We start from the raw sequence: 27,702 nt of genomic DNA on the forward strand, positions 1-27,702 counted from the left end.
AGTATTGTATTATGTGTTTTTAAGCTGTGTTTTCAAGCACGCGACGGGGATGCAATTCTCAGCAGTCACCACAACGCGGCACAACACCTGGTCTTCGCTGCGCAGTTCCAAAAATTACGTCAACTTTACTGTGATCCTTTAAAGGGGCAATTCAGACAATTCCGTAACGTTAACACGGAGTTAAGCACGAGGTTAAATAAAACATAAATCATCATTAGAAGTAGGAGAATATTCAATACAGTTGGCGTCTTGTTACTCCCATTTCACTCATTTTAAAAATGCTTTTGGGTTGCGTTTTAGATCTACTATGTACATTTCCGCTGCTGGAGGAGTAACACTGATATCAGTCCCTCTGTAAAACACTCGCCTGTGAGGCTTAATTCAATTACATTGACTCTAAATGTGCTATTTCTTCAACATACATAAAAACAGTCTCAAATGTCTCCAGCGGTCTAACGACAAACAATATATTTTAACGAAGAAATACATGCCCTACCCGGAATCATTTAATGCGACACACACGATTAAGGACTGCAGTCAGTGTACGAATCACCTCTCATTGTTTACATTTCGAAACGCTGTCTTTCCTTGGTTTTTGGGGTTGTCACTGACACAGGATCAAACCTAACCCCGCAATGAGGACAAATATCGCTAATACAGTTTGAAGAAACCCCCCCGAGGTAATATCGAGCAGCCAAGCGACGACTAGCCCTGTGTGCTAACTTACCCAGCTCCATCTTTATCGTATCGCCCGGTGCTTCAGAAATGGCAAGTTAGTCTTCGCGAGTTTTCGTCCTGCTTGGATGTCAAGAGCAAACAGATGAGTGAGGGGAAATAGCGCCGAGTGAGCCTAAAGGCCAGACTCAACCTTCGCTTGAGGAATATCGCAGGTGAGCTCACTGTCACGTCCACTGAGGACATGGTGAAGATGTGCATTTGTTATTATAGCCACAGTCTTCCAGAAACCTCTGACAAAATCTTAATAATGCACGCAAGTGGATTATCAGTTTATTGGTTTGTTTCACGAAATTCAAATGGATTTAAATCTGTAATCTGAAAAATCATTTCTATTTTCTAGGGTGCACAATGTTTGGTGTGCCTCAAAGCTCCAAGTCCGAGTTCCTGGACAAAGCCAGGCAGGCCAGGGAGGAGAGGAAGGGGCATAAGGAGAAGGAGAGAGCAGCAACCCAGATCCAAGCTCTGGTCAGGAGGTTCCTCTGTCGATGCAAACTCCAGAAGCAACTAAGGTAGTTCCCTGTCCTCTTAAAAAAATCATTCAAGGTCAAGTAATCTCAATAGTCAATATCTTTTTTGTTGTACATTCATAGATGTGAAAATGCATGTTTAATATTTATGACCTTTACCTCTACTGTCTTTGCTGCTGTAACATTTGGATGCTAATCAAGGATTACCTTATTTTGTTTTATCTTATCTCAAATTAGCTCACACAGTCTTAGTCCTTGCTTTCGCTATTTTAAATATAAAGACTATTAATTGTTTTTATTGTGTTCTATACGTTTATTATTATTATTATTATTATTATTGTTGTTGTTGTTGATGTTTTTTTGTTGTTTTTTATCACTGAATTGTATTTCCACCTGTGATATGTTATGTTTATTGTAAACACAATCAGTGGATCTGTTGTTATAGTTCCATAATCATTGGCTCTTTGTTTTGCTTCTTTGTCTCTCCAGGACAGAGGTTGATAACTATTTTCAAGCCTCTGAAACTGGAACATCAAAAAGAAATGCACTTTCACTTTTTAAAAATGCTCGGAAATTACTGTTCATATATTGCCAAGAGGATAAGATGGTGAGTGACTGACCATACTATGTTAACAATGATTATCACACAATTTGTTAGTTAATTCTGCATTAAATGTATGATTCATTTTATCATTTGTGGATACATATTTTATTTGATTTTAATCAGTATTTCTCTATATCACACAGAGGTTTGAGAAGCTTTGTCGTGCCATTCTGGCCAGCATGGAGGTTGAAAATGAACCTAAAGTGAGTGCACTCATATTCCACCTTTCTATATTTTCATCTTTCTTGCTTTCTTGTATGTCATTTTTGTCTGAGCGATGTTTTTTATGTGTGGCTCTCAGGTCTGGTATGTGTCACTGGCCCTTTCCAAAGACCTTACAATTCCCTGGCTCAAGCAGGTAAAAGATGTCCTGTGGGTCTGCTGTCAGCTACTGAAAAATTTAAAGGTAAGCCTTTCTTCTTTTTTTTTTCTTCTTTTTTTTTTAAACAGGAAATGTATTTTATATTCACCTCGCCACATACATGGTGCATGGTATCAACCAGTGTTTTGTGATTTGCAGCCTGACATACTACAGGACAATAAAATGATAACGCTGTACCTCACTATGCTGGTGACCTTCACAGACACCTCAACCTGGAAGATAGTGCGAGGGAAGGGTATGTCTTAAATCAAGGTCAAACTTAAACAACTGTTGTTGTTGTTTTATATTTAATTTGTTTACTGTGAGATAAGCAAATCATGTTGTCCCTGCTTTTTTACTTTAGGAGAAGCTCTCAGACCTGCTCTGATGAGGATGTGTGAAAATATCATGGGGCATCTCAATCAGAAGGGGTTTTATTCAATGCTTCAGGTTTAGTATTAGACCTCATACTTTTTATTTAAAAAAAAAATTAAAAAATAGTGTGTTGCCTTTTTGTAATTTTTTTTCCTTGTTCAGATTTTGCTAACCAATGGCTTGGCACGGTCTAAACCATCTCTGTCTAAAGGCACTCTAACAGCTATCTTCACTTTGTCACTAAGGTGAGCTGGACACTGGTGATTTTGTGGTTGTAGATGCAAAGAAAACCCTGTATATTCCAGTTTTAATGCATTATAACCATACTGCCTAATTTTTGTTGTTGCTCTTTTGTCTTTGTAAACAGATATTATGTAATAATATTTTTATGCTTCATCCTTCATCTGAAAATGGGCTCTATCAAGTGATACTATCAAACCTGAATGAGGGAGCATTTGTGTCTATACACCAGCAGTGCAGGGGCGGGTGGGGCAAGAAGCATTTATCCTGTCAAACTGCCGAATGACCTGTTATCTTATATAAGTAGAATTCACTTTTGAAACGTTGTGGGAGCTTCTTAGTGTTTTACCTGTTTGTAGCCATCTTCCTTTACTAGCACAGTGTCAATGTTGCCTCTGTCTTAACAAAAAAATTAATCACCTCCTGTGTGCAGTAAAGGAATATTGCTGGACAACATGGAGTATAAACACCGCTATACTTAGAAATACAAAATTATGTGGTCAGCACTGTATAAACTAATTTATTTAAAAGTTACACACCACAGTCTTTACTGCAGGAGAGGTTTTTTTTCATTATGTACAGGGTTTCCTTCTAATAACTACATTTCATGGTTTTTAGGCCGGTTATTGCTGCTCACTTCTCTGATAACCTGCTGAGATCGTTCCTCATCCACATCATGTCAGTTCCAGCTGTCGTTCATCACCTCAATGTGCTTACACCAGAGGTAAAAGCCCTTTCATACACAGTGTATTCTGTGCATGTATATTGATTTGACCTATCAGAGTCGAGGTGTTAATGTCTGTTTTTTGACAACAGTGTATGGCATCAATCCAGACGCATGACCTCCTGAGGAAGTTCATTTTATTTCTCAGCCGAGAAGAACAATGTTCAGACATCTGTGTGTGTTTAGAGGGCAGCCATACTCTCTGCTTACTTGGTATAGTATTTTGTGTTTGTAAAAGTATTTTTATTTGATCTCAGTGACTCATTATGTCCCGTGGACTGCAAAGTTTACCCCTTTAACTTTATCGTTTTCATACTTTTGGTAGGCAATCTGATTCACTTGGGTTTCCTTAATGAGAAAGTCCTTGAAGAGGAGGCCGGCCATTTTGTGAAGGACCTTACTGACATGCTGTCATACTGCCAGAGATATGTATCCCAAAAGAAGTCTAACCTTACCCACTGGCACCCTGTCCTGGGCTGGTTCTCCCAAACTGTTAACTTCATCCAGACCTTTTTCCAGTAAATATCTGACACAAAATCATTGACATGATTATTACAATAACATTTATTTAACCAGGATTGGCAGGAGCACATTTGATATGGTTATGGACAGACAGAAAACAAATCACGATCACAAAATACAGCCACACCATTGGAATACACTGAAACCATGATTCTCAAACTGTGGTACGTGTACTTTTGACCAGAGTGCGTAGAACATGAAACAAATAATCAACTGCATTAAACTGCTGTGATTTTTCACCCTAAAAGACGGATAGAAACGATGGTTCACTCTCCACGGCATTTGGTGGCGCTGTTGCTCCGTTTGTTCGTTTGGCTACAACTGAGCGAAGAAGGAAACGTGGAAGGCAAGGGGGAGGAAGAACAACACGACAGAGCGGAGCAAACACTTAAGAAGGTCTTAAAGTGATTCCTTGTAATTTTAAGTATGTGCGGTTCCGGTTAAACCGATAAATTAATAAACGCTATCTTATCTCCCAAACGGCGACCTTTTAGTGTGAAGTCCGACTGTAACATTGATGCTGCACTTTTTTTTTTTAGCTAAGCTAACATAGCTAGCATGCAAGCTGACATAAGATAGCATTGTGACTCAGGGTATTTTGGCGAAACTCCCCTTTGTTTCACATTATCTCTGTATGTGACACGGGCTAGTTATCTAAGCCAGTATCCTGTGAATACCCGCGTTCCTCCACCTCTGTGTCAGATTGAAGGCAGCGTCAAATCAAAGTCATCACAGACACAAAGGGGGGTGTACAGCCTGCACATACACGGCGAGAGGACTCACTATTCCTAACTGTATTTTCTAAGAAAATTCATCTTCCCCTCATCGTTCTGTTTCCTTAACTGTTACCATATCAAATATTTTCAACAATCCATACGTTCGACTCATTCAGGACATTCTTGCTGCAATTTATTTATTCCTGTGTTTTGTACTACCTCAAGTAAACATTCCTAATATCTCTCATCCATAGGTATTGAATTTAGAGGGCAGAACAATGGTAGGCAAGGTATATCGCACACTGACGGTGAGAAGTGCACAGACAGAAACAAATATAGTCCTTTATTAGTCTCAGAAAGGGAAACGTATAGTGTTACAGCAGCAAAGAAAGTCTGAAGTGAAGGAAATGAATAATAGACATGCATTGTATTATCATAAATAAATAGTAAGATAGAAAATAGAGTCATATGCAGTGAGTAGTCACATGTACAACATGAGCTTAATATTAACTAGGGGTGGGAATTGCCAGAGACACCACAATACAATTTTATCAGGATATTTAAGTCACAATATGATATTATCACGATGCTGCAAAAAAGAGTATTTGCAAAATCATTTGATGAGAGGGAGCACTTGGCACTATCTAGTGGTCCAAAACCTCAATTGATTTGTTATGCTAATGCACAAACAAGTTTAATGTTTATTTGTAATATCAGTTAAAAATATATGTGCCAAAAGAAGAGCGATATAATATCGGCACACAAAATATTGCAATATTTCACTGTGTACACACACTGTGGCAATACCCTTTTGCATCATCTGGTAAAGTGTGCATGTTTGTGTTGAGATAAGACTTCTATATGGGGGTGCTTGCTTGATCACACTAGCCTTGAGGCTGCAACAGTATGCCAATAACGATGAATAAGTTAGTCATTAGGTTGTGCATGACGCAGTCCGTCCTTGTAACCTAAATTTGTTTTCCTTTTTCACCCAGATGGGTGACAGTGATGATGAGTATGATCGCAGACGAAGGGACAAATTCAGACGGGAGAGAAGTGATTACGACCGCTCGAGAGAGAGAGAAGACAGACGCAGAGATGACTGGAATGACAGGTATGGTGGAGGAAGGAAGCAAATGTCCGAACAGTATTAAATTAAACATGCATCTGCCTAATTTGCAACTAATCCATTCCTCTCCACTGCTCTCACACTGGATGTGACTGACTTAAGTACATCACTAGCAAGCAGAATTCCACACCCTAGTACCACCATCATTACTGTATGACTGAAATACTACTATTACTGTATGTGTACTGTATACATTATCACATACCAGCTTTGCCATTAGTATGTAATGTGTCCAAACGTTTGGCTAATACTGTATTCATATACAGCATGTCTGTCCTGGAAGAGATGTTTGTTACATGATTCTTCTCTGTCTTGTGTCCTGAAATCAATTTCTCAGGGAATGGGACAGAGGCAGGGAGCGACGTAATCGTGGAGAGTACCGGGATTATGACAGAGGTCGCAGGGAGAGATTCTCCCCACCCAGGCATGACATGAGTCCACAGCAAAAACGCATGAGAAGAGACTGGTGAGATTACCAGCAGTGAAACTGTCCCATAATCTGAACAATTATGTTGGTGCTCAAGTTATTTTTTTCTGTCCCTTGACAGGGATGACCATGGTGGAGACCCATATCGTGGGGGATACGACTTGGGGTATGGAGGTGGTGGAGGGCCCAGTTATGTCCCACCGCAGCACTGGGGCCACCCTGACTTGCACCTAATGCAGCCTCATCATGGCATTCCCATTCAGGCCAGGTAACATTGATACAACTTAAATTCTAAAAGAAATGACAAAGAAATAAAAAAAGATTGAACTGTGACACAACTCAATCACAGTAAATTCTTTGTTCCGCACACGTAATATTAAGAGTATAACTTCTTTTGCTGACCTGTTCAAAACTACATTCAGTTCATCTCTCTGTTCCATCAGGCTCGGTAACATCCATGATATGGATTTGGGTCCACCCCCTCCGATAATGAAGAGCTTTAAGGAGTTCCTGGTTTCCTTGGATGATTCTGTGGATGAGACTGAGGCCGTCAAGCGCTATAATGAGTACAAGATTGACTTCCGCCGACAACAGATGCAGGACTTCTTCTTGGCTCATAAAGATGAAGAGTGGTACGTAATTACCTGCCCTTACTGCATAAGCCCTATTCATTTATGATTACATTTAATGTAGTTGTAATGCATTTTATTGTTTTTATCACTAAATTATTATAGTTTTTTTACAGCCCTTCTCCTTCAGCTTTTATTTCCCTGTCATTATTCTTTTGGATGTTATTGCGTTTCAAAATCAGACTGATTGGGCTTTGTCCTCAAGGTTTATTACAGGGTGTAATTATTTGATGGCCTATAGATCAAGTACATCAGCAGCCCTAAATTCAAAATATCGTTTTCCATGTTAGGTATTTTTCGATTATCTATTTACCGATAATCTATTATTTTTTTTATAAAACAAGCGCTCCGATTTTCAGTTTCTTTACTGTGAATATTTTCTGGTTCCTTTGCTTAAGTTTTAGGAAACGGCAATCAACCTTTTCTGTTTATGAACATAGTCGTTGTGTCCAGATACTAGGACCAGGCCTGCAATAAAATCAAACAACATTTTGCCATAGTCTGTTATGTTTGACTGAGGGTTGTTTAGATGCTTATCAAATCTATGTCTGACAGAATAACCATCTTAGTGAAAACTTCATCCTTTTCCTATATCCTTTGTGTCCTTTGGTCAAAAATCATCTTCATTATTTTGGTCTATTTATTTTCCTTCTTCCTTTGTATTTGCTTGTTTAACTGTGTCAAAATTTGCAATTGTCTAATGCCTGTTAATGCTTATTATACTTATTTCACAGGTATCATGCACAGTTATTCTGTTTTGACATAACCCATTCTTCCTCCCTTCATTGCACTACTCCGTTGACGACGATTCTTTTGAAGATGACAAAACGTGGAACGGCAACAATCGGTTTAGATAGCAAGGGAATGCACTGCGCACAATGCAGTTGCTTTTAGACGCACAGTAACAGGGATTTTAGATAGACAGTCGAATATACGTCCGCGCTTGGAGATCTCTTTTTTTCTTGTTTTATGCTTTTTCTGCAATTTTCTTTTTGTATTCGGACCAAATCGAATCCCAAAACCGAATTTGTGTGTGTTCAGACACACCACTGGGGTGAAGTGGAGCACATTTTCACAGAAGAAACCCCCCTCTCTGTATTAATTTGTTATTAAACTGGCAGAACAAAAGGTAACTGTAGTTTACTCAATGATAAACATTTTCAGTATGAAATTTGCATCATGTGACTGTTTAATTTTACAATCTGTTGTGTTTTTTTATCCTTTTGGTGAGTTAATCTCAAATATTTCAATAATTGTGCAATAATTAGTTTGAATAATCACAAACTTAAAATGTACAATCATTAAAAGAATAAACTCAAGAACAATTCCATAAATACAGAAATCACAATTTTAATTAGAGGTCCATCAATGTGGTTTTTTTCTATGGCTGTTAGCCTTAGAAATCAGGCCAGCTGAAGGCTGATAATGATGCAGATATTTTTGAGCCATATGTTTAGTCAGATTTCTTTTTTCCTCCATCTCATGGATGGACACTAGCTGTCTAATAATAACAAATATGAACATATTGCTTAATTTGAGTAAATAGTTAATGAACAACAGAAATGATGTGCAATTATATACAGTATTTTCAATTAAAACATTTATAAATTTAATATTAAATACATGATACAGGTCATCAAAAAAGAAGAAAATAACTTTTAATTACATACATTTACTTACCTGCCATTGCCAATTATTAAAAAATATCGGCACACTCGGCCTACCTCTAATCTTAATGGTGATATTCTGTATGGATATAGTGTGGGCCAATAGTCTGAGATCACTACCTGAGACTTCTGGACCACACTTCCAATATTTAACACTTTTCTCCAAAAATAGTTTAATAAAAACATTGATTTAGAAAATAAATATTTTTTAATTAATTTTTTCATACCACACATGTGACATAGATGCATAGTATGTATTTGTTGTCTAACTTTTGTACCCTTTTCATTCCAACCCCCGTCATTCCCTTTCAACCTTTTGTGGACCCCAAACCTGGACACAGGTTCAGGTCTAAGTACCACCCAGATGAGGCCAGTCGACTCAAGGCAGAGTCCCACAGTGCTCTGCACAACCGTCTCAATGTCTTCATGTTCCTGATGGAGAATGGATGGTTTGATAATGTCTCCTTGGATATTGAACAGACTCCAGCCATCATCAAACTTCTGGATGCAGGTGGGTCCTTGAATGAAAAGTTGAAAGGAAGTTGAGAACATGTGGAGGAAGAATTATTTTGTCTATATTGTTTTAACAGTACTGGATAATACTAAACATCTTTTCTCTGCCTTCAGCTGTGATTAAGATGGAAGGAGGGACGGATCACGACCTTCGTATCTTGGAGCTGCCATCTGAAGAGGAAGAAGAGAGAGAGAGGTTGTTGTCTGTTTCAGCAGGTGCTGAACCTCCCAAGAGAGAAGACCTCAAGACCTTGGATGGTGACCGGAAACCCTCTGTGGAGAAAGACAAAAATGAGAAGGTATGTTTTGTTCTTTTGTCGATCTTAGCCAAGCAGTGAAGATGTTACGTTGCTATGATAGTCACGGTGAAGTCTTCCACAGGAGAAGAGTGATTCTGCCAACACAGAGACGGCTGCTGCAGCAAACGGGGAGAAGGTGAAAGAGGAGACGGAGAAAGAGGCGGCTAAAGAAGAAATGCCTGAACCCAAGAAGGTCAGTGTTGCTTCATTTTAGCGCTTGAATCATGTATATGATTCTTTAAACACCCTGACGCGCCATTCAGAAACAAACATTGACCAAGTGTCACTGGTGGACACTATATTTCTCGACTCAGGGGAAACTGAGGTTGGGAAACACAATTTTCAAAAAATACTACCCCTATTCTAGTAATACAAAGCTAAATGCAGGTCAGTGAAGTATTCCTGTAACTGCAGATACAGGTTACTGTGGTGGTGAGAAGTCCTACACAACAGACAGGCTGTCTTCCATGTCTAGTCATAGTACTATTAGTTAATCAGTATACTCCCTCGCAGCTTAAGTTTTGAGAGTAATGTCATGAGGACATCAGTGAAGCATATATTCATTGTCATTTACCAGCAGAGAAGAAAGAGGAAGCGCAGTGGAGACAGTGATGACGAAGGCAGTGCCTCAGAGAGCGACTCTGACTCAGACTCCAACTCGGACTCCAACTCTAACTGCTCTGAAAAACCTGTGAAGAAGGAAGAAGAGGAAGACAAGGATGAGGAGGAGGAAGAAGGTGAAGGTGAGTGATTGGATTCTTATTGGAACATGTGTTTCTTTTTTTATTTTCAGAGATGGTTTAATCTTGTCTGTGTGTCTCTAGTCATCGTAACGCTTGCTTTGCCGACCAATCTGCTCCCCACATTTAACAATAAAGAGGAGAAACCGAAGGAGAACTCTGAAGAGGGAAAGAAAGAAGAAGAGGGAAAAAAGAAGCCCAAAGATGACTCTCCTCGACCACGGCCTCTGCACCGGACCTGCTCCCTGTTCATGAGGAGCATTGCTCCCACCATTTCCAAGGCTGAGATTATAGCTGTGAGTTTACTAGAGGTCATCCAATATGTGTTTTTGTCTTTATTAAGCTTTGTCAAAATAAAATAGGTCAGATTAATCAGTGTACCTTGAGAGTTTATCATGAGAAGTTGTGTAGATGTAAGAACACAGGTATTATACTCAGTATCTGTCTCTTCTCTCTCTCTCTCTCTCTCAGCTTTGCAGACGATACCCAGGCTTTTTGCGTGTTTGCTTGTCTGACCCCCATCCAGAGCGCAGGTTGGTTAAAAAGAGAAAAATAAATCATTTTTGGTCGTCAGTAGTCAAATCTGGTCTGAAGTGAGACTGCGATTACACGGTGATCTTTAAATGAATCCTCTTGCTGTTGCAGGTTTTTCAGACGTTGCTGGGTGACATTCGACCGTAGTGTTAATATCAAAGAGATCTGCTGGAACCTTCAGAACATTCGGGTGAGTGTTTTTCATGGTGCCGTCTGGTTGTAGTGCAAATGTTCTTATACCCCTCCTTAGCTCCTCCCTAGTTGGCCTGGACCATTGTGAAGCTAAAAGTATGATCCTAGGAAAATCAACATGAACTGTTAAGGAAAACCATGATTTGAAATTGAATGTCTCAGTGTAGTAAATCACACACACACACACACACACACACCTCTTATCAGTCTGACTCTGAGGTCAGCTCACCACCCACAGGTGGCTTCACTGAACCTTATTGCTCTAGGGAGTGTGGGCCGGTGAAAAGGTAGGAGGGAAACTTCTCTTTCAACTCACACATAAAAAAAACAAGCATTTTACTCTGTTTCCTGCACAGCTACGTGACTGTGAACTGGCACCAGGGGTGAACAGGGACCTGGCCCGGAGGGTGCGTAATGTTAACGGCATCACTCAACACAAGCAGGTGCTCCGCAATGACATCAAGCTGGCGGCCAAGCTCATTCATGCTCTGGATGAGAAGGGTAACCTGTGGAGCAACAAGCCACAGGAAGAGGGGCAGAGCTCTGAGGTACAGGGCTGGATGTCAATGTAACATTACTGTGCGTGCGCACGTTTTTGATCCTATTGTTCTCAATGGATTCTATGGCTGCTGGTTTATTCATTTCACAGTTGCCGGCTCAGAACCCCGTCTTGAAGAATATCACAGATTATCTGATTGAGGAAGTGAGTGCTGAGGAGGAGGAGCTGCTGGGCTCTGGGAGTGGGATGGATCCTGAGGAAAACATGAAGGAAGGGAATCCTACGGAGACAACAGTGGAGAGGGATGACAAATTAGCCACGGTTGGCCTTTTACCATTGTGACTAAATTCTGAATCAAACCGTGCATGTGGCATTTTTCTTTGATGGGTTTTGTAACTTTTAGTTGACTTACCATACACAAAATACTCAAAACTCATTACAAGAAATTCAAACCAGGGGCCCGTTTCAGAAGCAGGTTTAGTGAGTCAGTTAACCCTGAGATGAGGCAAACTCTGGTTTTTCGGTTTCACAAAGCCAGTTCAACTTTAGCTCTGAGTCAGTTACCCTGGCAACATACTCTGTGAACCTAACCTGCTCGCTGACAGGTTTTTCTTCAACAAACCCTGAGTTTCTCTCAGTCTCCTCCCCTGTGTTACTGTAGGCTAATCATCAGTGTAGACACTCTCTGGTACTGTAGAAATCATGTGTCAGGTTTTGAAATGTTCCTATCATAGATCACATCATGATGGAGATTATAGCTGATGTGAGTATTTCTGATGCAGCTGGAAACACTTTAACTTCAATGAAGAAGTGACTTTTTGAATCTCGCTGTAGACGAAATCTTAATGTTTGACAGCATTTCAGTGACTGGACTTTATATTTACACGTCGAAATATAGCGTTGAGCAGGATGTTTTAATGTAAAATAGAGTCAAAAAAGTGAGTCAGTTTGAACATTGACACTTAAGTTGGACTTTATGATTATAGGTCCATAAGTAAACTATGTTTTATCAGATTGATCCATAGTCTCATCTTCAGTTTAGTATCAAATGTAACATATAGTGAAACATAGATTCACTGATTTACCTTTTTTATATGTTATGTCATTCACATGGCTGATTAAACAGGAAAAGAAATGTGTAAATAAATCAAAATTTCTATTTCTGTCCAGGTTCTTGACCGCCTACTCTTATATCTGCGTGTTGTGCATTCAATTGACTACTACAACACCTGTGAATATCCGAGTGAGGATGAAATGCCCAATCGCTGTGGCATGGTCCATGTTCGTGGACCCATCCCTCCAAACCGCATCTCGAACGGAGAAGGTCTGCTTTGACAACTGTGGCTTCAGTGCAAGCTTTCATTGTGTTTAAATGTGTGCTGCACAATTTTGCTTTCCTAAACAGATCCACGAGACGTTTAGAACAGTGAAGATGTTTCTAATGCATGCTCTGCTTTAATCTGGCTGGTTTTAGTGATATCATTTAATAAGTAAATGTCATTAAATCATTAAGTTCTCGTTTATTTTTAAATGTGCACACCTCACATTTTTGTGAGAACCTGGTTTGATTAAGTTCATTTTTTGTTTTTAAATAGTTCAACAGTGGCAGAAGATGGTGGAGGAGAAGCTGCTTCCTTTATTTAGTTTAAAAGAAATTCTGTCTGAAGAAGAGGCAGGGAAGATGGGCCGCAAGGATCGGTAGAATGTCGTCCAAAATGTGAAAAAAAAGTCATAGGTTAGTATGTCATCCAAATTGAGACAAAAAAGTCATAGGTTAGTATGTTGTCCAAAATCACTCAAAAAAGTCATAGTTTAGTATGTCGGCCAAAATATGACAAAAAACGTCATAGGTTTGTATGTCGTTAGTTACATTTTTGATGACTTTTTCGATTAATTTTTGGCCCGAATTTTGACGACATACTAAAGTATGCATTTTTGTGATTTTTTCGAAGACATACTAAAGTATGAATTGTTGGCCCAATTTTGGACGACATATTAAACTATGAATTTTTGGTTCCTTTTGGACGACACACTCAAGTATGAACTTTTGGCTCGATTTTGGACGACATACTATAACATGAATTGCTACCAGTGGAGGAGCAGGAATAGAAGTTGTTCCTGCTGTAGTTGTTCAGGTTGCCCTTCCCAGAGGGGAGTTTATTGAGCTGCAGTGAGCAGTTTAGTAAAAGTCTGGACATCCATAAACACCACATCACCTGAAGCTTCCAGATCTTCTTGCTTTCCTTCGACACCTGTCCCACCGTCTCCCCCATCAGAGCGATCAACATGTTGAGCAGCAGCACAAATGTCAGGATAATATAAGTCACCAACAGGATGAGGAAGACTGCAGGATACTGTGCGCCATGGATCATATCCAGCTCTCCCATCCCAATGGTGAGTTTGAAAAGGTCCAGCAGGAAGGTGCTAAAAGTGTCCGGCTCCCTGCACTTGGGGTAGGTAGGACAGTCCCCGTCACACTCAGTTCCTGGTGGAGGACACTCTATCAGCAGGGACACCAGAGCTGTGAGGGGAGGACAGAGGAGGCAGGGTTATGCATCTGTGACCAGTGAATGGAAAAGAGAAGATATAGTTCAACATTCTGTAAATCACAGGAATACACACCATGTAACTGAGAGTTAGATGCAGAAATCCACACAACTCTCATATTAATTTTAAAGCCAGTCAAGCACGAGGACTAGTCACAGGTCAAAACAGCCACATAACACCACAGTCCCACATGACAGTTTCTCTATGAATCCATGAAGTGTTTTTCAATAATTGAAACAACTTTTCAGAGTTTTCAGCTTCTGAAATGTGAATTTTTTCTGGTTTCTTTGCTTGTTATAACAAATAAATCATTAAAATTGAATAGTTTTGGTTTGTGAACAAAAGAAGACATTTGAGAACATCATCATTTTCAGGTTTGGGAAACACTGATCAACATTGTTTGGGAAAATAATGGACAGATGAATCGATCATGAAAATAATTGCTAGTATGGGTGGTTTGCATTAACACTGGAAACACATTATTTACACACTACTTACTTTAAGTAAAGACATTTAGCTTGGATTAAATGAATTGAAACTTCTTCTTCTTCTACTGCTACAGCTTCAATACATCCATAATGTAATGGTGCATAATTCCCTCCTTCTCATTCCTTTGCACAAGTTATTTATGTGTGGGCAAGGGCTGATGACTGGTTTCAAGGTATAGTGGTGGTATTGAAAAGTCAAGGTATCAAAACCACTAAAATGTTCTGTCATTCTGTGCCTAGGGGCTGTTCTTAATGACTCGTCAAAAAGAGAGTGTTAAGAGTCCCTCAGGTTGTGTGCAGCGCTGAGTAACACAATCTCTCCGCCTCCAGTTTGATTTCAGACTCGGTCCGTACGAAGGCCAAAGGTGACATTTTAGAAAACTGTGATCATTTTTCTTAAGGTTATTTAACACTGTACAAGTATTGAATTCAGGTGTTTCAATCAGGCTTTGCCCCTTATTCCAAAATAAGAATAATCTTAACACGTGGCAACAGTTTTGAAGAAGGTCCTTTTCTATTCTAACATGACCCGGTGCACAAAGCAACGACTATAAAGACATAGTTTGACTTGACACTTGACACAAATTCACATAGAAACACATAATCATAATGTTGAGGAAAGTCTCCCATGAAGAAGTGTGGAAGCTGCAAAAGAGGGACCAACTCCATATTATAGTCCTGTATATGTATTTAAATACGTCATTAAAGGTCAGGTGTCCAAATGCTTTTGTCAACATAGTGTCCCATCAGGATTAAAGATAAACGATATTATCGTCACATATCATATCAGCAAACACACCAAGATCTGACAACAATATACCCTAAATAGGCCACCAACTCGTTAACTTGCTATGCTGGCTCACTATATCACTATAAAATATTACATTACATTTATTTATTTTGATCAATGAAGACAATTTATATCTTCTACCTTTCAGAAGAGACTAATGACCTCTGCAGTTAGGTGCAGGGAAAACCGTAAATCGGTTAAGCACTCCTTAGATATCGGCAAAATGTCCAAATTGTGCATCACTGATCAAAATCTCATATGTCTTCATCATCTTTTCTTTTCCCTCTGTGATTTACCACAGTTGATAATCAATAGTGTACTTGTGTGTTGATACAATCAAATGTTAGATGCTGTTTCTGTCCACTTCTTCTTCTCAAACACCCTGTTTGCTTAACGCTTAGCTAGGTCAACCATGTCTGAGCTGAACCTTAATAACCTCTCAGCGAGAGAGCAATTCGGGAAATGTCCCATAATCCGTTCCTTGACATCATGACACAGATCTGTAAAAATGAGATGGACATAAGCCTACCTGATGCATATCCAATCATGAAGAGCACATACACCAGCAGGAATCTGAAAAGGTCTTTGAAAAGAATCTGAAAATAATAAATAATAAAAATTTATCAACAGTGATATTTAGCGCTGACTCATTTTCTGCCACGTGTCTCACCTTCTGTATCATTATACTGTAGGTGCCAGTGAGCTTTAGGCCTCTGGTGAAGTAAAGTGTGTTCATCCAGCCCAGCACAAGTGCAAACACCATCACTGACACGTAGGCTTTAATGCCCGACAGGTAGAGAGCAGCTGTGACTACGATCAGTACAGAGTAGATGAAACTAGAGAGGACACAAATGGGGAAAAAAAAACATGTTGTTGATTTAAAGTGAGACAGTTCAGAGAGGCACTTGACATTATCTGCTCTTTGTTTGGATCACGGGTTTAATTAAAGATGCAAAACTATTAAAACATGCCAGGGAGGAGGCTGAGATATTAATTAGAGGACTCAATTGAGGGGAGGCAAACATTTGCCTTGGGTAAAAGTTGTCAAGATGCAGCAGATGAGGAGGAAGAAGTGGAGGAGGAAGGATGAAAGACTTACTAGAGCAGCTGAAAGGATCCATCAATAAATAAAGACTTCACCCCAGGACACTTCTTCAGGAAAACGTCTTTAATCTGCAAAGAGCAGGAGACATTTTTCAACAATGACAACGGTTAAACCACTGAGCTCAAAACAGCCAAAAAATGTGGGCACGTCGTGACTCACGTTGGTGAGGAAAAAGAAGATTCCTGACGCCAAGGTGACGATCTCGCCCGCCATCCGCAGGTAATCAGAGGAGGAGATGTAGGGGTACGGAGGCTAGAGGGTAGGAAGGAAGGATGAAAGGAAGGAAGGAAGGAAATAACAAATTAATTACATTATTTTTTTTATATCAAAGTTATCAATATCTGTCAGCAAATATAATTTGTCAATTTGAAAAAAACAAATAACAAATGCTTCTATTTATAGAGGATCTGAACTAAGGACACAATATCCAGTATTTTGCAATATTCAAATCAAACACACACAACAAAACAAAACATCATTGGAATGAAAGTCTGCAGTGCTGGAGGAATTAAAACAGCCCAAAAATCTTGTTTGTGTTTGGTTTGTTGACAGGCTCCAAAAATGTCAAATCCTAATGATTTTGATCATATTTTCTTTTATGAAAATGACGAGATGCAAAAATGACAAGCCAACAGCTGCAGACAGTTGTTTTTACTATGTTTACTTCACATGAGGGTTGCATTAATGTTAATCTCATCCTGCAGAATAAACTTTTTTTTTTGTTCTGGTACAATGTATGATGTTAGTGCATAACCATTTTGTGTGCAAACACAATAGAGCTCTCTTTAACTAGAGCACATACAAAAACCCCCACAGCATATTGTTTATACTTTATGTATCTATATATACATACATATACATATATATATATATATATATATACATATATACGTATATATGTGTGAAGAGTCTACAGCGGTTTTCAGCAGTTTCACACCCACCGTGCCGTGTGTCGGGTGGTAATAAGCCACGAGTGTGAAGATGATCATGGTGATGAGGTAGGAAACGACACTGATGTAAAAGGTGACAGCGGCAAACTTCTGCCACTTGGCACGCAGCAGCTCATTGATGGGCTCCACTGCCAGCATCTCGTGGCGGTTCTGACGACAAGACCACAGACATAAAACTGCAGCAACGGCGTTAAAACACACATGTAATCCTTAATTTAAAAAAGAAAAAAATCCCATCAAGAAGGACATGCCAGCATCTTTCTGTTTGAGAGCGACACATTTTCATGAGATTTTGACCTGGACGTGGATCAGTATTCAAAATTTAGGGGAGTGTTTGAAATGAACCATAACTTTTTAAAAAAAAATAATTTAATAGTACTTCATACAGATCCGTGCCTGAATTTTGATGTCTATGAAATTGTAATAAAATGTCACTCAACCAAAAATTGTGTGAATACTTTATCGCCCATGTTGATGGAACGATGCTTTTCAGTGTACTAACAATATGGAAAACTAAAGGGGTTTGTGCTTTCTCTAAAGTAGTATATATACATATATGGACTATATATCCATCCATCTTCTACGGCTTTAGAATAAGGGGGCGCTTGTGCCAATCCCAGCTGACATTCACTCTCACGCTCACATCTGTGGTCACCAGGTTTCCAATTTGCCTAATCCCCTAATCTGCATGTTTTTGGAGTGTGAGAGGAAACCAGATAACCCGGAGAAAACCCAGACACACACAGGGGCAACATGCAAACTGCAGGCGGACAGATTTGAAGACAAACTACATTTCATTTCAAAAAAAAAATCCACCTCATTTCGACTGTTGTAGACAAGGATTTCCAGCACTGATGGTTCCTCTCCACATGTGTCCAGTGAAGACAGATCATAGAGAGATGAGTAAACTGGACCATAAGCCCAGTCCTTAAACTTCCGTGACAGGTGACGGACCTCCTCATCTTTGATCTCACGCCGGATGATGTGCTGAAAAACCTGGAGGAACATGGAGAAGTTGAGTAAATGGATAAACGTGGCCACAAAAATCTGTGCTTGACACACTGACGTGACCTATATCTTTACCCCTATTTTTCCCAGTTTGGCCGCCATCATGAGCGGTGACATGCCGTCACTGTTGAGCACCGTCTCCAGGCTGCAGTCTGGGTAGAGCTTTGCGCTCTTGATGAGCAGCACGTCGTACATCTTGGTGAGGAAGCGCGTGTTGTCCTTGGTGTTGTCGGCGATGTGCACCAGAGCGTGCAACACTGTGTTTCCACGTGAGTCCTGGCGCCGCAGGTCAGCTTTCTTGTGCGGATTCTCGGTCAGGTAGTGCACTATGTCGGGCTGGTTCGTGCATGCAGCCAGCGAGAGAGGCAGCTCACCTGGGCAAAGCAAGAGAGAGAGAGAGAGAGAGAGAGAGAATTCTTCACAATATAAATAAGCATGTCAACAAGAGGGTTATTTAAGAACTGTAGATGATGTATGTTTTTGCAAAGCGTACTAAACACGGATCAAAGGTTTGACTTAAACCCCTGCTATAAAATCTGCACAATTAGCAGTTGTTTGAGGGCGGGGCGCAATAAGGCCGGAGTGCCAGAAGCAGCTGCTGAAAATGAGCCGTTGCCATGGGTGACAGATTACTTTGTCACCTCACAGAGAAACGCTCCTCTTCATGGATTTGCACGGGTGCATGCAGAGTGTTAGCGTGAGTCTAAATCCCATTAGCCATCGGCTCTGCCAGGTTCCTGTTCACCTCGCTGCAAAGCTCCGCGGCAAATTACTCACACTGTGCCCGGACACGCTGGGATTTGAGAATGACAACCGTGTTAAGTGCAAATAGAAATCATCTCCTCAGTGATGAGTGGGGAATATAATGCTTGAATGTAATCAAACAAATAATTCCCAAAGCAGGTTGTGTAAAAATAAAGAAAAAAACTACCTTTAATGTTTTTGGGAGAATGATAATTCAAATCAATTATATCTTAAGATATAAGATGGCATACTGTTAAACGCTGTAACACTTGTAGTATGGTTATAATCTTGTATTAGGGAGTTAATATTATGGTGATAACATCTTATTTCTATTGCAATTTCCAAATGTTTCATTAATAAGGAGATATTATTGCTGCAATGCAATGCTGTTTCCAAAGATAATAAACTACAAACTTCATTTTAGTCCAAGTAATGAATTTTCTTACATAAAAAATACATTTTAGAATAAAACACAAAAATTTTGCTTAAAATCCCAGATCTTTAATATCCAGGTTTTCACTCATCAGTGTAATAACTTCAATAACTGAAATGTTTGTGAATCAAAAAAGCTAATTTCCTCATTAAAATAGATATTTATCCTCCCTTATGTCCCACACACACTTCCCATTGTTCTTACCATTACCTATAGAAATATTACGTCCCTTTTGCAAATTATTACCATAATGTAAAATGTTGCCATTTATCTGGGTATAACCCTGAAGTGATGGAGCGGGTAGGACCTTTTAAATTAGCCAGCAGAGGGCAGTGTTGAGTGTAATTTGCAGATGAACTTATTTATCATACTTGGTGTGGAGGTCACGGTGAGATCCTTCCCACCAGCACAGGGTGATGTTTACTTTTTTTTCACTGCAGAACACAGACACCTTTCACTGGAGGCAAATCTTGAACAGATGACTAATGCTTTCTTTGCTTTTCATGTGTTTTTGAAGCGTTACTATTCATGGTTAAACATGCAACATTCACCACTAGACCACAGCAGCATCCTGAACTCAAAGACTGTGCCACGTTACAAACTAAAGAAGGTGTGGGCTCTCGTTTATTTTCCAGGAAAGTGTGCAGTGGCGTGGGTGAGCTACTTAATCTTGGCAGCCGCTCTGATAGACATCAAAAACTGTGACGTATACTTATGAGAAAAGCAGACACTTACAGCCAACTTGGAAGCAGAAAATAGTGACCATGATGTCACAAAAAATAGAGCACATCATTACAAAAGCATGAGGCAGAGCAGAGTGAAAACAGCTTTCCTCAGTCTCAGAGCTTGCATCATTTGCATCATTTGAGGTCAGAGTATAAAGAGGACAAAAACGCAATCGTCATGAAAAGCTACGTGCTGACAGAGGGCGTCGTTACCAAAGTAGAAGTAGCCTCCTTCATCTTTAGGCTGGAAGAAGCGTCCTCGTGCCTGGGCATGAACATCAGCTCCCTTCTCCACCAGCAGCTCCACGTACTGTTTGCAGCGTCGCTCTATAGCGATGTGGAGCGCCGTCTGGCCTGAGAGAAGGCAACAGAACAGGACACAAACATTATTTCATACCACAGCGCTGAGGGCTGTGTTGGAGACATGGGGGTAATTATGATGTTACTGTAAAAGGCATTATGAGGAGGAAAGCTACTCTACATGGAGCGTGTTTAAGCTCAACAGACGTTTATCCTACCAATTAAGCAACAGAGTGTGAAAGCTAAATGTATATCCAGGTTGCTTCTCACAGGAAACGAGTCCTTAACACAATTTTATTGTTTTTTGTTTCCTGAATGCAAAAGAAACCATCAAACTGACAACCATGAAAGCTACAGGGATGAAGTGAATATGTAGAATGATTTTCATGAATATAAAAATGATATTGTGTACTACAGAATCCAAATTAAGCTATATATTGTTACAATATGACTTTAACCTATTCACCCCTGCTCCTCTTTTTGGGGATATCTCCACAATTATATAAACTACATAAAGACAACACTTGTAAAAACTGTGGAGGCTCTGTTGTCCCGCAGACATGTTTTATCTTTGTTGACATGGTGATTCTCCGGTGACATTTATCAATGTTTACTAGTGTTTTCTACACCTGCTGGTTTGATTGATTAGTGCTTTAACTGTGTTTGGTGAACATAAGAATGAGCTTTCAGTGGACTTTCTAACGGCTCTGTGGATATGCAGCATGTCTGTGTTTGTAAAGGTTAGACGTGGCGGCTTCATGACGTGTTGGTTGCTACGTGTTACGACGGTCCCGGTCCCAGGTTAACAATTACACTTAAACCTCCTTTAATCCTTCATGAATACGTTCGCATTAACCTTCTCATTATTGGGTGATTTCCATACCTCTGTAGTAGAGATCCCTGAATGGTGAATTCAGGAACTCTCGGAGGTTTCCAGTCTTCTCCGCGATGTCAACCATCAGCGGGATGGTGTCGTTCCGACCACCGTAAAGGTTCATCAGGGCTTTAGGCAGACACGTCTTACCCGTGGATGGTTCTGGTGAAAAGAGTTAGATGAAAAATATCATTTGGAATTTTAGTTTAAAGTCAACGCTTAACTTAACTAATTAACATTGAATGTGTTTGGCAAAGTTTGCATTTGTGGCCTAAAAACTAAACATTTATCACCGTAAACTCATCTGTTTGTATTTTTAAAAGAGCTTTTCCATTTGATAAATTATGTTGTATAATTATAAGGCAGGCTGTATAATAATTGAATATGGCCAGAGTTTTGGGAAATTTTTGCAGGGAGTATTCATGGTTCTTAAAAAAATAGAGTGTAAAAGACAGGGGTCAAGTGAGCCATTCACTATTTTAAGTCTCTGTTGGAGAGAAAGTGGGAGCCTTGTTTAAGTCTCTCAGAAAAAGACAACAGTTTGCTGTGATTTTTCTCTGCTCCTTGTTAAAAGCCTAAAAAAAAAAACCCAGAACCCCCGAGAGACAGAGAAGCTTTCCAACTGCCTTTGGCAGGACAAAGACTATGACATCACTCCACCTTTCCTTCTCACATCCTCTTGAGGAAAAAACAGCAGCGATTACAAAAGGTCAAAGGTAAATACACCCAAGCTGAATTTCTACTTTTGTACAAAAGTGAGAGTGAAGAGTGGGGGCGGTATTTCAACCCAGTGCAGCCCAGAGAAGTGATTGAGCTGTAGATTGTGAAGGAAACAGCGTCTGCTATTATCAAAGTCACAACACAGAAACACCACATTAGCGCACTCAATCGGGCCAAACAGAAATTGTTTTGGCAAGAACACGGGATGATTGCTCACATAATGCCGCGAGCATCACAATGAGGCTGCAGTTCATGTCACTAAGAACCTTTTTAGGAACTTACATTTAGCTCATTTAAGAGTTTATTTGGTGACATGACGTATAAAATGGTGTAAAAGAGAGCAAACTTCACTGACATCTTAATCGCTTTTTTTGGCAAGGTTTGAGTGTTTTGGGTTTGTTTTGTTTTTTAATAATAATTAGAAGAAGCTCTCTGATTTTTTAACTTGTTAAATGTGAACATTCACTGGTTTCTTTGCTCCACATAACAAAGAAATAACTCAAACTGAATCATTTTGGTCTGTGGACAAAACAATTTCCAGATTTGGGAAACACTGATCAACATTTTCTGACATTTTACAGAACCAATCAAGTGTTGATCATCATATCATCATTTATTGGTTGCTTTGGACTGAGTCGGAGAATCGCTACACATCGCTGCACATGTCAGTCTCACCTCTGAACTCCTCGTCAGTCAGCCGCTTGTCGTGACTCTGCAGGTACTCCAGCAGGCCGTCGAGCGCCGCCGGGTCTCCACGCGAGACACAGTCAAAGAGGACAGAGCGGTTGAATGTCTTCACGACCTTCGGCGGATCTGAGCTTTGATCGTCTTCACCGGATGTCGCCGTTTTACTGAGGATATTAAAAAATGAATTTCTTTTTTTCCATCACACACACGCACTTTGATAAATGGACCTCTGTATGTGTGTACAGTATTGGACAGGTACGGCAGCCAGAAACAGAACGCAGCCTAAATATTACCTCAACGGCTGCAGTGGAACCAACAACACGCTCTCTGTTGGATCAGTGAATGGACTGTGTGTTCCTGTGTGTACACATACTTCCTAATGTGGCACACCTCTGTCTACAGAGAGGTAGTTGTGGGAGATTGGGGGATTTTTTTCTTTTAATGACAGCACTTTTCCCAACCAGCCCTTTTGTTTCTCTTAAAAAAACAAAAGTCCAGTCTAGGTTTGCTGCCTGGATGAATAAAGTGAGAAGATAAAGGAAGCAAACATGAGTTTTGAGATCTTCTTACCCTCTTGGAAGCTTCTTCCTGCGTCTCTTCTGGTTGCTCATGTGACCATAGGTGCCATAGTCAAAGAGTGAGTCCATGGGCGCTTTCTTGGGGCCTGGAACTACGTTTGACTCGTATATGGTGGACTCCAGTAGGTCCATGGGATTGGAAATGCCCTTCTTGAAAGCACCCTGGAACTTCATCCGCAGGTTCTGTCGACTGTCCGCCACCTGGCCGGGCTGAACCACCTCCAGGGCAGAGTCCTGACTCGTGTCCTGGGTCGACGGGGCGGCATCCTCACTCTCAAACAAGTGCGAGAGCTCAGAGAGGGGGAACGCCGCGTCGCTCTCCGGCTGAGCGGACCCACCATCGCCCGCGTCCACAGAGAGCTCGGCTTTGGCAGGAGCAGAGGTGAGGGTGTCTGCCTTGGACAAGGCAAGGTGGCACCTCCTGAAGAGAGCAGAACGACCCTGGAATAAAAACAAAATGACAAAATGTCATGAGTAATTCAAATAAGTTTCCTAAATAAATCCTTTTCATGAGAAGCTTAAAACTTTTAAGATCTTCTGTCATCTCAAATACTTGAGTTTTACTTTATTTAATTCTCTTTTGTTCTTAATTAGACACTCTAAAGTGACCGTAGGTGTGAGTTTGAGAGTGAATGATTGTCCATCTCTGTATGTTGGGCCTGCCATGGACTGGTGACCTGTCCCCCTGTCAGCTGAGACTGGCTCCAGTGACCCCGCAACCCCCATGTGGAGGATAATACAGTAGATGAAGAATGAACATATTAAATATCTGTGTAGTTAATGAATGTCAAGTTTTAAAACACTTGTCACTCATTAACGTCTTTGTCATTTGCTGTGTAAAATTGTTTTATTCATCTCAATTTACCATCATTGCTGTTTTAGAATAATTCAGTGTATAACTTAAATGCTAAGGTTAAGGCTACAACTGACGAATGGACTGTGAAGGTGTGACACACATTTATCTAAAGTATACTACTGACATTTAACCTCTTTGTACCTCATTCATCCCTTTTATCACAATGGTGTGTCAAATTCCTCTTCAGGGAATCCAGGGAAATGATGCTGAAGCATGTGGACACTGAAACTGAAAAAACAAAACAGAAGAGAAGAAGCCATCGCATGAATTACTGACACAGAGCAATTCAGACAAAAACAACCAGAGCTGTCGTTTGAGGGGGAAAATAAAAACACAGAAAAAGGACTGGTGCCAAAACTAATGAGAGCTCTTATTGGTCAGAAAAACCTGGTCAGTGTGGGACGTAGAATCATACCACCTATTTCAGACAGGACACGTGGAAAGTCTCAATCTATGCCCTTTTTTATTTACTCATTACAGAAGATGTGTAGTGCTATATTCCAAAGCTTCACAGAACTCACAAACACACATCCTCACCTCCCTCCACCACTTCCCTTTCCAAGGCTTGCTCTTTCCTGAGTTTGTTCATGACATTGACAACTTATCTAGAGCAGACAGGAGCAACACAAACAGGGGACTTGCTGGGGTCCTGCTCAGGGAGAAGAATGACTCATAGCCCAATCTGACACATGGGATTATCATACCCTTACACTTCAGCAGGCATTTGGAGAGTAAAAAAAAAAGATAGCGCCAGCCCTTTCTAAACTATTATAATAGAATGAAAACAAAGAATTAAGTTGTTCAGCGGAGAGAGAGAGAGACAGAGAGATAGTCCAAAGTGTTTTAAAACTGTCAGGGTGATAGAATGGGATCATAAAAGACCACATAGTGTAGACCCAATGTCCCCATATTTCCTCTTATTGGTTCAGAAAGTCAAAATCTACTGACTGTGAGTGACTCTAATGTGGCCTCTGAGCTGTGGGAACTTCCTGTGCAGTTGCTACTGATGAGACTTTATCCAGACCAACAGAGACCAGAGGGTCTGGGGCCCAATATGTGTGTGTGTGTGTGTGTGTACTTATATCTTTGTGAAGTCCATAAAACACACAAACCTATCTTTATGAGGACATTTTGGCCATGTGGGGACACTTCTCCTGGGCCCCACAACTTTAAATGGCTTTTTAAGGGTTAAGACCTGGTTTTAGGGTTAGGGTTAATGTTAATGGTGAAAGTTAGGGTAAGGGGCTAGAGAATACATTATGTCTATGAAGTGTCCTCACTAAGATATGAAAACAAGTTTGTGTGTGTACAATCTTAATAAAATGTTCCTTTTGAATCTCTCTCACTAATTATTACTGTTATTAAAATAAGACTAAAGTAAAATACAACAATATCTATCTATCGATCTGGATAAATATTTTTAAACAAAAAGCTGCATTATGAAACAAGAAAACACGAGAATCAGAAATGTTACTTACCTTGCTACAGTGAGTTGACCTTTGCTTTCTTTTTAAAACACTTTAAGGTGTCGTCTTTTCTATCGTTTAGAAAACGCTCAAACTAACTGAGTCTCTGCTCCGGTCCCTCCTCTGCGGGTCTAACGTGACTCCTCTCAGAGCGTTGACTTCACTGCGGCTTTGCTTTGCTCCATGTGTCCGGTAAAGTCCCGTAGAACAACGGATGCTTTCACAGGCTTTGGGTGGGACAAGTTTGCCTGGAAAGCTGCAGCCAAGAGCGAAGTAAGATGCAGTTCTGCTGGCGGCCGCTAGGTGGTACAGAACTGTATTGATCTATTCATCAAGGTGTGGGTGTGGGCATCTGTGAGGCCCCCTCATGCGTCCATGAGTCTTCCTATATGAAAGTATATAATCCATGATCCTCACCAGTGTGTAGCTACAGTCTTCACATATTATAGTCTGTAAAATGTGCTATAACACAGTTGTCGGCTGTGACAGGGTGGGAACTGATGAATGATTAGTAAAAACACTGTTAATGTTCTTTTTGTGTGTCATGCTCCTCAGGGCCCTGTTGTTTGAATCACTTAATCTGGATTAAATGCATACAAATACAAACTTTATTTGTATAGCACCTTTCATACAAGGGTTGCAGCTCAAAGTGCTTCACAATACAAGGAAAATAACATTTAAAAAGCAAATACAACAATGTTTTAACTTTGAACTAAAACAAAAGATTGCAAATAAAACAGTAAAATACAACACAGGGTGGAATAAAATGGGAAAAGGGCTAGAAACAAGAGGTTAAAACCCTATTTTAACTTGAAAAAGTTAAAAGTTGAACTAAAAATGCAAATAAAACAACACAGGGTGGAATATCTAAGGGTAGATTGTGTTTCAAAGTTTAGTTTACTTATGTGCAGCCTTTTAAGCGACATTATGTTTGGATCATCTTTCTCAGCAGCTGGAGTCATAGGAACTTTTACATGTTCATCTTTTTGAGCAGTTTGGGGACTTTGTCATCCAGGGACTCAGTAGAGAATTACATTTGGGCTGATTACTGACCTTTTAAAATAACATCAAAATTGCAAATTGACACTCCAAAATGAACTGTGTATACTGTAGGTGGATGCAGTAAGTAATATTTCACAAATACAGACATACTTCTCGGTTATTCAACATAACACAATGGAGTGGACAACTCTATTGTGTTATGTTTCTTTTTGTGTGGAAGCAGGGTGTGGTAAATCAAAGAGCCACGCACAAAGAAACATAAGCCTCCCTGTTACTTATTGTTAATACTCAAAAGTCCCAGTGTGGAAATTGTTAATATTCCATCTGTTCAAGATGACGCCCTTCAAACTTTAGTTTAACTCATAACAAAGCGTTATACAGAAAATGAGCAAAAGTTCCTGCAATAAAGTGCCAATTAATTAAGTGTCTAGTGCCATTATTTATGATTAATGTCAAATAGAATGGTAAAAATCCAATTAACCAAAACCCAAATCGTGTAAAATCACAAATATATAGTTTATATATTCATATAGTTTAATGTGCTTCATGGATGTAATGAAAAATAGTATAAAGTGGCAACAAATAATAACAGTAAACAGTAAAAGTAAAGAACTGGGTATAAATGCATTAACCCAGTGGTTCTCAATTATTTTCTGTTTTCTGTATAAATAAATAAAATAAATAAAAGTCAGTGTACATGCATATTTAAAGTGTGGGGTAAAAATAAATACAAGATCCAATGAGGGGGAAATCAAACAATGTAAGCAATAACAATAATGGATCAACTGGCTATGTTTTAACTTTCAGTCAAAGTAATAAATTCAATGTAAAATGATTACTTCAAACGTTGAAAATACCATGGACAAATGTGCAGTACAATACAGCAAATTCATTAATTTGAAATAAAAGCCATAGCCCTATATTGTGGTGGGATATTTTAATATTTGAAAATACTGCTGAACAGTACAGCAGTGCAGGGAAAATCAAATACATTCAGGAAATACATTTTCATGTAATACTCTAATTACAAAATAAATACAGACTCTTTGTCTT

The 27,702-nt window shown here is 39.8% G+C and overlaps 3 protein-coding genes across 3 annotated transcripts; 2 read left to right on the plus strand and 1 right to left on the minus strand.

Moving 5' to 3' along the window:
* The first annotated feature begins 487 nt into the window (after positions 1-487).
* On the plus strand, positions 488-4,031 carry LOC122769429 (ubiquitin-protein ligase E3B-like). The gene is made up of 11 exons (XM_044025950.1): positions 488-890; positions 1,079-1,247; positions 1,695-1,812; positions 1,953-2,012; positions 2,111-2,215; positions 2,330-2,426; positions 2,535-2,620; positions 2,708-2,790; positions 3,404-3,509; positions 3,602-3,722; positions 3,835-4,031. The coding sequence occupies exons 2-11, from the start codon at positions 1,087-1,089 to the stop codon at positions 4,029-4,031; spliced, it is 1,134 nt and encodes a 377-aa protein (XP_043881885.1). The 5' UTR covers positions 488-890; positions 1,079-1,086.
* A 313-nt stretch (positions 4,032-4,344) lies between these two features.
* LOC122769430 (serrate RNA effector molecule homolog) lies at positions 4,345-13,078 on the plus strand. Its single transcript, XM_044025951.1, has 16 exons — positions 4,345-4,427; positions 5,743-5,861; positions 6,214-6,342; positions 6,425-6,571; positions 6,747-6,935; positions 8,941-9,110; positions 9,227-9,411; positions 9,494-9,604; positions 9,989-10,154; positions 10,290-10,447; positions 10,623-10,684; positions 10,797-10,875; positions 11,234-11,425; positions 11,527-11,697; positions 12,547-12,700; positions 12,972-13,078. The coding sequence occupies exons 2-16, from the start codon at positions 5,743-5,745 to the stop codon at positions 13,076-13,078; spliced, it is 2,139 nt and encodes a 712-aa protein (XP_043881886.1). The 5' UTR covers positions 4,345-4,427.
* Positions 13,079-13,358: 280 nt separating this feature from the next.
* On the minus strand, positions 13,359-25,895 carry trpv4 (transient receptor potential cation channel, subfamily V, member 4). The gene is made up of 14 exons (XM_044025476.1): positions 25,660-25,895; positions 24,323-24,409; positions 23,318-23,766; positions 22,736-22,911; positions 21,350-21,502; positions 20,380-20,520; positions 18,340-18,638; positions 18,073-18,252; positions 17,248-17,406; positions 16,466-16,558; positions 16,301-16,374; positions 15,872-16,037; positions 15,731-15,797; positions 13,359-13,897 (listed from the first exon to the last, which is right to left on the minus strand). The coding sequence occupies exons 2-14, from the start codon at positions 24,329-24,331 to the stop codon at positions 13,410-13,412; spliced, it is 2,454 nt and encodes an 817-aa protein (XP_043881411.1). The 5' UTR covers positions 24,332-24,409; positions 25,660-25,895; the 3' UTR covers positions 13,359-13,409.
* Between the last annotated feature and the right edge of the window lie 1,807 nt (positions 25,896-27,702).

This window comes from Solea senegalensis, linkage group LG5 (assembly GCF_019176455.1).
Source record: "Solea senegalensis isolate Sse05_10M linkage group LG5, IFAPA_SoseM_1, whole genome shotgun sequence".
In the NCBI taxonomy this organism is placed as follows: Eukaryota; Metazoa; Chordata; class Actinopteri; order Pleuronectiformes; family Soleidae; genus Solea; species Solea senegalensis.

What these genes read in the sequence shown, in the direction of transcription:
- LOC122769430 (XM_044025951.1), top strand. Translation starts at nt 5,743, where the DNA reads ATGGGTGACAGTGATGATGAGTATGATCGCAGACGAAGGGACAAATTC. An exon ending in GGGATGACAAATTAGCCACG is followed by an intron (nt 11,698 to 12,546) that starts GTTGGCCTTTTA and finishes ATTTCTGTCCAG; the next exon opens with GTTCTTGACCGCCTACTCTT. An exon ending in CCGCATCTCGAACGGAGAAG is followed by an intron (nt 12,701 to 12,971) that starts GTCTGCTTTGAC and finishes GTTTTTAAATAG; the next exon opens with TTCAACAGTGGCAGAAGATG.
- LOC122769429 (XM_044025950.1), top strand. Translation starts at nt 1,087, where the DNA reads ATGTTTGGTGTGCCTCAAAGCTCCAAGTCCGAGTTCCTGGACAAAGCC. An exon ending in AAACTCCAGAAGCAACTAAG is followed by an intron (nt 1,248 to 1,694) that starts GTAGTTCCCTGT and finishes TTGTCTCTCCAG; the next exon opens with GACAGAGGTTGATAACTATT. An exon ending in ATCTTCACTTTGTCACTAAG is followed by an intron (nt 2,791 to 3,403) that starts GTGAGCTGGACA and finishes CATGGTTTTTAG; the next exon opens with GCCGGTTATTGCTGCTCACT.
- trpv4 (XM_044025476.1), bottom strand. An exon ending in TCTTCTTTTTCCTCACCAAC is followed by an intron (nt 16,375 to 16,465) that starts GTGAGTCACGAC and finishes TGCTCTTTGCAG; the next exon opens with ATTAAAGACGTTTTCCTGAA. An exon ending in ACAGTATAATGATACAGAAG is followed by an intron (nt 15,798 to 15,871) that starts GTGAGACACGTG and finishes TATTATTTTCAG; the next exon opens with ATTCTTTTCAAAGACCTTTT.